General features: G+C 35.9%; 1 protein-coding gene across 3 annotated transcripts; it reads right to left on the minus strand.

The window, feature by feature from the left end:
• Positions 1 to 460: 460 nt before the first annotated feature.
• On the minus strand, positions 461 to 10824 carry CKAP2 (cytoskeleton associated protein 2). Of its 3 annotated transcripts, none has more exons than XM_058164522.1 (9): positions 10758 to 10824; positions 10203 to 10254; positions 8745 to 9490; positions 8349 to 8375; positions 7181 to 7394; positions 6178 to 6345; positions 5500 to 5569; positions 4621 to 4948; positions 461 to 2808 (listed from the first exon to the last, which is right to left on the minus strand). In XM_058164522.1, exons 2-9 carry the CDS (start codon positions 10203 to 10205, stop codon positions 2598 to 2600), a joined length of 1767 nt encoding a protein of 588 aa, XP_058020505.1. In that variant the 5' UTR covers positions 10206 to 10254; positions 10758 to 10824; the 3' UTR covers positions 461 to 2597. The 3 variants fall into 3 exon arrangements, with proteins under 3 accessions (XP_058020505.1, XP_058020504.1, XP_058020506.1); XM_058164521.1 differs by having other exon boundaries at positions 10728 to 10787; XM_058164523.1 differs by lacking the exon at positions 8349 to 8375 and having other exon boundaries at positions 10728 to 10787.

Below are 10824 nucleotides of genomic sequence, written 5' to 3' on the forward strand. Positions count from 1 at the left end.
ATTGGATGATGGGCCTCACAGGTCAGATCGTGCCCAATATGGAATTGAGAAAGAGCTGAATATCTTTTGGAGCATTACCATAATGGGGCTAATGGCATGACAAGATTAAAATCCTGAGGATGTCTGCTTGTTGATTTAGCCATACACTAAAAGACCATCAAAGCTGCAAAGAAAAAATTACAATGAGAACATGGAAAAGCTCAACACAATGAAAGATGAAATGATTACACATTGAATCTTAGGCATCAATAAACTGAAATGGTCTGGTATCGGGTAGCTTCAATTCAGGACAGGAATGTCATTGCTTTCAGTCAAGAAAGTGCAGTTAACGTTCAAATTAATAAATGGTACAGTGCAGTTAATGGCCAAATAATACCGATTAACCTTTAATATGAAGGTTATCCTAGTTTATGATGGAAAGGAATGCAATGAATTTTATTATTTGAGTTCAAATGTATTGCTTGTAGATAGAGGCTGGTATGTCAAGATTGGAAATATTGAAGAAAATATCTGGTCTAGGAAATTGAAACAGGAAAACAACTTATCAATTTACATCAATCTATTTCAGTGGTACTACAACCTTCAAAAAACCAGACATCTATACAAAAGGAATGCCATCAGATAGAGGATATAGGAATCAAATTAACTGCTGGTACACTCATCCACTTTGACATCAATAGTGCTAAGAGCTACTGGTAGAACCCATAAAATTCTGGAGTTCTTAAGAGAATTCTATCAGCATCTTACATCCTACTCTCTGCTGAAGTTGTTGGGTGGTTTGGCAAGGGCAAATTGGCAGTGGTTAGAAATCTTTTCTATATCTAGATGATCTTCCAGGAAGTGGAATTGACATCCAATTGTTTTGCAAATATTTAAAATTCTTCCCTAGCCTCATTTGCATATATAACCTCTCTGAAAGCCTGAGTTTTGATTTGTCATGGTCGGCTACCTCACTTCCAACAGCAGAGCAAATCAATGGACTAGAAATGTAGATAGGGTATGTTTGTTATACGTCCCCTTTATAAATATTGTTGATATGAAGAGCAAATACTTGCTGTAATATATTTAGAGTAAAACATTGTGCTTACTTTTTTACATGACCATGTTTTGTTAAATGCCTGGACTCATTTCAGTTTCAGTTGGTGGACAAATTTCAAATAATCATCAATATGTAAACTATATGGGGCCATAAACATCTATTGTTAAAATACTCTTGAACTTCCAGACTATATGTAGCTGAGCAACAGTATGAAAGAAGATTGTCATTGCCACTTCTATGGATTTCAACTGACAAATTGTTACTCATGTCCTTAATAGGCACTCACATTTTTATATTAAATCATTATTAGCATGCCACTTCCAGCCACTGCTCAAATCTTTCAGAACAGCATTTATAAAACTGGCAAATTTATTTCCCCAAAGTTCTCAAGAATTAATGTTGTTAATGTTCTATTTCAATCTCTTTCCCTACCCAAGCATATATAATAAACATATACAACAAGTGAAGTGTTAATACCACTTTATAATGCCTTGGTAAGGCCACACTTGGAATACTGCATTCAGTTTTGGTCGCCACGATGTAAAAGATGTCAAGACTCTAGAAAGTGCAGAGAAGAGCAACAAAGATGATTAGGGGACTAGAGGCTAAAAACATATGAAGAACGGTTGCAAGAACTTGGTATGCCTAGTTTAATGAAAAGAAGGACTAGGGGAGACATGATAGCAGTGTTCCAATATCTCAGGGGTTGCCACAAAGAAGAGGGAGTCAAACTATTCTCCAAAGCACCTGAGGGTAGAACAAGAAGCAATGGGTAGAAACTAATCAAGGAGAGATGCAACTTAGAACTAAGGAGAAATTTCCTGACAGAACAATTAATCAGTGGAACAACTTGCCTGCAGAAGTTGTAAATGCTCCAACACTGGGAATTTTTAAGAAAATGTTGGATAACCATTTGTCTGAAATGGTGTAGGGTTTCCTGCCTGGGCAGGATGTTGGACTAGAAGACCTCCAAGGTCCCTTCCAACTCTGTTATTATTATTATTATTACATAACAATTTATTAGTCTTAGACCAGAGACCATATATATATATACCAACATACAAATAATACACAACATACATACATATCTCACACCAAGAGATTATGAAATTCAAACAAGTTTCTAAAAAGGTAAATTTTTAAAGTTTACAATATCAACAGTAAAAGTGAATTAACATTCGACATTTAAAATTATCAAAAAAGTTAGTGACTATTGCCAATATTTGTTATCTTCAGATCTACAAACTAGACACAACATAATTGTATTGCCCACAAAGTTCAATTTCATTAAATGCTATCATCTCACTATACAATTAGTTTAGTGTCACCAATGGCAAGATTGTTTTAAATATTTCTTTTACATGTTAAAGCATAGCAATCCTTCCCATATTAGATATATTTTGTTTATTTATTTAGTAACAGTAAAGCTAAATTAAGTTAGTTAAACCATGGGAATTTAAAACCTGCACTGAATTAATTTTAGCTTAAATAAAAACATATGCTTTTATTCTGTTTTGTTCCTGTTGACTGATAGGTGCATAGTTGCAGTGTTGACAGTTTACAGTGCATTGTTTGGTCGATAGATGAAACCAGTGCCTTCATCTCCTAATTCTCCAAGCTGTTCAAGTGAAGAAACACAAGGACTATGGTCTTTCAGCATACTTGGCAACCTATTTCCTTTTTCATGAATGCGGCAGGACCGTCTTACAGGTGTTAGGAATTTCAGATTTTTAATTGTAGAATCATCACACTGCAGCCTTTTCTTTGTGCTTAGGGTCAAAAAGAGAAATCATTTATACATTTACAGGATTAGAATGCAATAATTCAATGTGGCTTGGCAACAGAACAGCCTTACTAAGTGAATAACAGTAATACAAATATTAATTTGGCATTGAATATTCGAATATTATAAGAAAAATACATTGCTTCTCTATGGATAATTCATATACTTATTTCAGCCATGTATGATTTTAGGAACATAAAATCATGCCAATTTAAAAGACTGATAATTTTGACTGCCAAAGCTGGTTTAGAAAATATTTCAGGATTTGATTTTTGGGCCAGAGTTGCAAGTCTTAGTCACTGTTTCTATGTACCTTTTTATAAGGATATAGATCCAGATGGCTTGTTTTATTACTTCTAAAAAGTAAATGGAAACTCCTAAAGAATTGATTCAGTGCTTTTAACTTGATGGAGATCTTATTTATGGAGTTTACAATTGATTTACATTATAATTTGCAAGTCCTAATTTATGACGTAATATCATATGTGAACTCAATCTTTTTATACTACTGAAATTGAAATACTTTGAAATTCTAAACATGCTATATCAATACCAAATACAATATTACCACTTTTACTATTTAAAATATTTATACATGGCTTCTAGACATCTAGTAGCAAGAGATTATTTTTCCTGACAATGTACTCTATTGTCCAGCAAGCCTAAAGGGAAGACAGAAATGGTCAATATAATTGAGATTGCTGGAAATCTTTTAAAAAGTATATCACGTTAGAATCAAATAGATTATTCCCCAGGAAGTATGTACAATTGTCTTTTTTTCAAACTCTCCAGATAAATTAGAACCAATGGCTATTCTGGCTAAAAATTGTTGTCCTATTCGGTCTTAAAGGAATTTAAGGAGTCCCAGGTAGTTTAGGGTGCTGTGGAGCTGGGGGAAGAGCCATGAACCAGTTGAGGTTAGGGAAACTCAGGAAGGCCAGGGAAAGAGGGTGTGTGGTTTGTGAGCGAAGAGGAGGAGGGCATGGTGTATGAAAGCAAAAATATATCTGGAGGTGAAGATTTGCCCGAGTGACTTGCAACCTTCCCTGCTGGCTTTCCCATTGTCTTTGCTTGTGGGAAGTCAACTGGAACGGTTACAAATGGTGATCATATGACCGTGGAACATGAAGCTAATCATAAGTAAACTGGTTGTGATGTCCTGAAATTTGTTGAATTTGTGTTTGAAATTTGTACACATGAATGCTTGTTCAGCACCATGGTAAATGCAAACAGTTGCTTGTAACTCAAGTACTATATACAGTGCCATTTTAGTTTAAAATAAAATACTTCTTTTGAAGATAGGCTATAACTGAGATCCTGATTCCAATAGGTAAATTTCAACAAGGGATTTTACTTGCCAATTTTCACTAATCAGTTTTTGAGTCCTATAATGCAGGAGTCCCCAACCCTCGGGCCACGGACTAATACTGAGCCTATTAGGAACTGGGCTGCACAAGCAAGCGAAGCTTCATCTGCACATGAGCAGGATCTAGGTAGTGCACAAAACCATATCCCCACCAGCACCAGTCCATGGAAAAACTGTTTTCCCTGAAACCAATCCCTGGTACAAAAAACGTTGCGAGTCACCTCTATAATGGTTTCCAGCTATTAACTTTCTTCTCAATCATAACCTTGAAATTGGTTTTTTTCCCCCAAACAAACTCAAATAGGTCAGGTTCACTTTTCCCAAATACTTAAATATTACTACACAAATTGAGCATGATACCATCCTTTTCAGATTAAGGACAGCAACTCCACATCCTCAGACCCCACATAGAAAAAGACTATATTAACTCACCTTTCCAAATGGGAAGTCGTTGACAAATTATATTTTATTAAATATGAGGCTTTTTCATTTTTAGGAGTTTGAATCTCTAGGTTTCTATCTTTCTCTGCACTAGCAGCAGTTTCTTCATTTTTAAAGTCTTTCTGCATCTGTTCTTTACTTTTGTTCTTTTTTGCCGCAGGAAAGTCTTCTTGGATTTTTGAGCAAATTTCTGTTGATTCTTGAAAAGCTTCATTACTATGTTCCACCTCATTATTCAAACTGACTTCCTTGAAAGCCTCTTTTATCTCTGTTTCAACTGGTCTCTCAGGATTTGCAGTGTTCTCTTCCTTCACACATTCTGAAAAAATATATTCAGTCATGGTATAAGGCAGGGTGGAGAACCATGGCCCTTTTTTGACTTGTGGACTTCACCTGCTGGCTTAGGAATTCTCAACAATATTAGAGAAGCCATTGATTGCCAATCCCTGAACTACAGCTTTCATAACAGATGGCTATCCAAACTCTGTTTAAATACATCTAGTTCAACATACAGTAGACACAACTGCTATCAGGGCTACAAATAAAGTTCCAATTAAACTCATGCTTATGTAAAGAAATCAAGTGAACTAACACAGAGGTCTCCAACTTGGCTGGCTCAGGAATTCTGGGAGTTGAAGTCCACAAATCATAAAAGAGCCATGGTTCCCCACTCCTGGTATAAGGCAACTCAATATTTAAGCCTGTTAAAAGAAATTCAAAAGGTCCTAAAGATGGAGCCAAATAAAACTATCTATGTTGCTTATAACAAGTAAAATGCAGAGTGAAGCATCACCCTGCATCATACAGGGTCAGGTTTAGCAAGGCAAAATTGAAGATTTGAGGAAACTAATAAATAATGGTGAATCTTACCATCAGTTTTTGATAGGTCTCGTCTAGCCTTTATAACATCTGCAAAAGTACGACGCAGCTCATCCTTAGGCTGAAAAACCAATTTCCAGTTAGCTTAGTTAATGATTTTAGAAAATTTATGACTGCCCAGCTCACTCACTGTGATTATAGGTGGCTTACAAACGTAAAACCCTAAATACAAAATTCAGTAAACCCTTACCCCCCACCACCACCACATGACAATAAACCACTTGCTCTTTATCACCTTAAGGTCCTCAGGCTGCTGGCAAAACCATGTCTTGTGAATATTTACAATGTTATAAAAGATCACTATTCAAATGAAACTGGAGATCCAGGTTCAAATTTCCTCGTATTTATTTTATTAATCAAATTTATATGGCAACCTACCACCGAGAAGGTGACACTGGATAGAGTAAAATAATATGCTTTTGGTAATTTTAGACTGATCACTCCCACAAAAGATTGTTGTAACAGAAGAGGATTGGACAACCAACTATACCAATCTGATGACTTTAAATAAATGGTAGAATGTTTTTAACTTTTTAAAAACTGTAACTTTAAGAAACTGTTGTAACTAAACAGTTAAAATATGAGAAAGTTTATAAATATATACATCTCTCATTGGCAAAGTACTGAAAACAAAATTAAATTTAGTGAAACACATTTAAGAGTGTTTACCTCTGCACCTGCAAGAATTGCGTTTTCATAAATAGTCATTACTTTTTCTGTGGAGCGAAACTGTTCAAGACGCATCTGGCACACCCAATACTTAGCAAACTTTTTTGCTTCTGGTAATTTCACTACCAGATTTTCCAAAATGGAATGTACTGTTTCACCTACAAAGCCCTGAAGAGGAATAGCAAGGAAAAAATGTACCGAATGACTTTCAACTGTACGAGTTCTAGAGAAATGTTACGTTACTATATTGCATAAGCACAGACTGCAGTTGACTTACAACTGTTTATTTAACAGTTCAGATACAACTAGGTTGAAAAAAGTGACTGATGACCTATTCTCCGAGTTATGACATCTCATCGTCCCCACTCATGTGATAAAAATTCAGATGCTTAGTAACAGACATGCATTTGTTTGTAGTGTCTTGTGGTCATATGATCCCTATTTGTTTCTTTCCCAGCCTGCCTCTGACAAAGTCTATTGGGAAAGCCGAATTCACTAATGACCAAGTGATTGACTTAATTGTATGGTTTGCATGATTGCTATAAAAATCATCATACAATTGGCTCTGGTCACATGGTAACTCACTTTACAAGTGCACCACCATACATCAGAAATGCCAGTCCCAATTGTGGTTTTAAGATAAGGACTACCTATAATGCATAAGCTTCTGTGAATTAGTTTATATTTTTATAATCCAGAGAATGAGACTAGCCTTTTATTTAACACACACAAAAATTTCTATTGTAGTAATAAACATCTGTGTTCCGCAATTCAGCCTTTTTTCCCCATTCAGGACAGATCCAATTGTTCTAGTTACAATAGAAAATGACATACAAGATTTTGTCATGATGTAGCCTACCAACTCTCTTCACATCGATCCATTATAAGACCAGTTTTGAAAGTCCAGTATACCTTGTACCTTCAGAATTTATAAAACTGAATAAAGTACAAGAATGTTATGAAAGTTAATTCAACATTATGGTGATTTATTTAAACATCATACCTTTTCAATGAGATCCACACATTCTGCAAGTGTCTTGTTGACCTTATCACTAAGCTGTCCTTGTTCGTCTTCTTCAACAATGGTAGCCCAAAATGATTCAACTGACTCTTTCATAGTTTGCTGACATGTTGCTTTTTTAGGCTGGCTATTTCCAGGTAAGGTGTTACGTACCTTCTTTGTCCCTTTTGAAGCCTGCCATTCAGCTAGTTGAAGTCTAAAAGATAAACATTTTAGTTGATTAGTACAATACTTCATTTTGCTTTTTATCTAGAAATAGTTCATGTAACAGCTACCCAGTTATATAGCCACAGTGAAATGAGGTCTGTCAATTTATATCTCCTCATATCTATCTCAAAGAACATTTACATTACAAGATAAAAATCAACTATTAAGCAGTTAATATTCAAAATTGCAATTACAAGTCATGATACCAGAAAAATAAGGCAAAGATAATTGCTATTTGCAGCTATCAGAGCTAAGCTGAAAAAGCCAGAGCTGCTTGTATTTTCATGCCATCCAGCAGTCTGCCAATTGCAGTTCAGATCCAATGGCCTACCAAAACAAAACACCACTTCCAGTGAAAGCAGAGAAATAAGCCTGTAAGCCTAAATGGCATCTAAGATTTCACATGTATAATTTATGTTTGATCATAATTATCAGGTATATAGGACTAGAGCTAAAGAAATCTCACACTGGGTGGGGATCTGTTGTGACCTAGGCCCAAGTAGGTAGTAATAAACTTAGTCTGTGGAAAAACAAACTTTATTCGAACAGCTCGAAATTACTTCATTCCTAGCGTCGTTCAACTCAAAGTAAAACAAATGCCTCCCAACACAAATTCCTCAGTTATCTCGCAAACCTTTGTCCAATTAGGCAACTGCCAAAGGCCTTCTCCTGGCAAACTCCAGAAGCCATAAAAACAAAGACATAGATGAAGCAGAAGACGCAGCTACAATACTATTTTCCGGCAAAGCTCAAATGGTCTGTTTTAAACCTTATGGGAGGGGCCAATCATCTCTTGTCCTCTCTGCTTGAGCTGCTCTTGCCTTCTGGCAGCTCTTCTCATGCGTGCATTAGGAACAGGCTCCTCCTGTTCCTCTGCCTTACTAGTATCAGTCTCTGGAGGCTCAGGAGTCTGCACCTTACTTCCTGATGGCCTTGAACTCACCTCAGCCTCATCTGACTGTGTTGCCAGCTGGGAAAAGAAAATTAAGCATTTACCTTCTATAATAACAGATGTGAAAGTATCCTATTTTCAAGCCCCATAACTCAGTATGTACAATTGTTTTAAAATGTTGACTATTCAAGACTAATTTAAGACAAAGCAGATAAAACAGTTAAATCATAAATATGAACATGGGATGGTGGGGCTACAAATAAGTTTAATCATAAAGCAATTTGCTTCATTTTGGTATACCATGTTGATCAAATCCAGCTAAATGATAATCTAGCAAGCAAGCCATAGCTTGGTACATTATATAAATTGTCTGAAAAATTCCAACTGTTTTTGATGTTGTATTGTCCCAACACATTTTGATACAAAAAATGCAGGCATTTACATTACCTTCTCACATCTACAGTTGGAGCATTTTTGGTAATTGATTTTGTAGCATGACTTTCAGAAAGTGGCACAGTTTTAGATGACACAAGTTTCTTTGTCCTTGGGACAGAATTATCAGCATTGATTGGAGCAGTCTTTAATAGTGATTTCCGATTGCTGAAAGAGTTCTTTTGAATTGTACCAGTATTCTCTGTACCACCAAATTTCTCTTGATTCAGAATAGTTTTGGGATGATAAACAGAAACTCTTACAGTACTGGCCTGAAAAGGGGTGGAATTTAGGGCCTTAGGAGCACCAGCATTGCCAATGACTTTAGCATCCCTTATGCTTGTATTAGTTGTGGCTGACTTTACTCTTGATTTAGGCAGAGCAGGAAGAGAATTTCTAGGCTCATTTGCTGGAACTTTTCTGAAGGAGTTTACCTTAGAAGAAACTATTTTGCCCCGATATGAGCCAAGTATATGTTTATCTGAAATGCATGGAACAGAATTGGAGACATCTGCTTTTATCTGTTTCTTTACGTTTGCTTTCTGTAGAAAGGTCTGAGTAAATGATATAACCTTGGATTTTACTGCTGCAGATTCAGTATCTGCTACTGTTGTATTGTTTGGAGAATTACAATTTGTATCTGTTTTAATTTGTTTCAATACATGGGAACTTAAGTTTTTAGGGGCAACAAAAGTGTTTTCAAGTATACTGTCTCCTTCGTTCCATATACCGGTAGATATGTTGGCATTTTCTTTATCTTCCTGAAAAAAATTAACATAGCATTAATTAACATGAACATTTTGTTTTAAAATACTCTTTAAAGTTAGAGTGGCATCTTAACATACATATACTTCTTGTAGTATTTTTTTCACTTTTCATCAATTATAACATATTAGAAAAGCTACAACATCAGGACATTGGAAAAGCCAGTCATAATAGTAATTTCACAATTTTTGCTTATCTTTTATAGGTAGGCCTCGACTTATTATCACAATTGGCCCAAAATGTATGTTTTTAAGTGAAATATATGAGTTTTGTCCCATTTTACAACCTTTCTTGCCAGTGAATCACTGCAATTGTTAAGTTAATAACAGTTACTAAATGAATCTGGCTTCCCCACTGATTTTGCTTGTCAGAAGGTTGCAAAAGGTGATCACATGACCTGAACACTGCAATGGTTGCAACTTTGAAAAACAGTCATAAGTCACTTTTTTCATGTCATTGTAACTTCACTATATGAACTGTTGATGATTACCTGTATATTAATTGTATATTTACTGTTTAAAAAACTCTAATGTACAAGAAACCCTGCCTGGCTTATACAGTACCCCAAAATCCTTCCTTACATTTCATACATATTTTGGTATAGCAGTTTTTTTAAAGACAGAAGTTCCCATAGCCTGTCTCTTAATTGTAATATAAATCTGCCTTCAGCTCCAATCCAAGATACCAATGATATCTTTTATGACTTACCATTTTGTTGTTGTTGTTGACAGAATTCAGCTTTCCAACTTTCCTGGATTTTCTAAAAAGAAAAAACAAAACCAGTTGCACTTTTAATATAAAGCCTCATTTACACAATAAAACATGTTTTAAACATAGCAATTCTATACATATTGTTTTCTGGGTTTCTTCTGAAAAGATTGCAGAATATGCAAGAGACGGTTCAACCAGACAAACCCATTCAAGTTGCACTACCAGATGTCACATGCTGTTTTATAATTGAATGAAAACAAGCACAGGAGAGAAGCAGTCTGACTTCAGGCATCACAGCAGCCAGAAGACTGATGCCTGTCTTCAGAAAACTTAAATCATAACCAACCAAGCCCCAACCACTGCCCCCTCCCCAAGGAAGACCCTCTTTTTCCGGCTTCACTTTTTCAGCTAGAATCAAGGACTATTCCGTCCAACAAAGTGGAAAGCAAATTAAACTTGCTTTTGCTCAGTTTTCTTTAATAGCTGCACCTCATCCAACCCCACCTTACGGCCCTTACCCACCCGCTTGCCTTGCAAAAAAAAAAGATTCACCCGCAGAAGCGACACAACCGACTCCTAGATATCCTACACGGCCGTTTGAATTTAATCTCGCGCCTGG

Source organism: Ahaetulla prasina, chromosome 1 (genome assembly GCF_028640845.1).
Source record: "Ahaetulla prasina isolate Xishuangbanna chromosome 1, ASM2864084v1, whole genome shotgun sequence".
Lineage (NCBI taxonomy): Eukaryota > Metazoa > Chordata > Lepidosauria > Squamata > Colubridae > Ahaetulla > Ahaetulla prasina.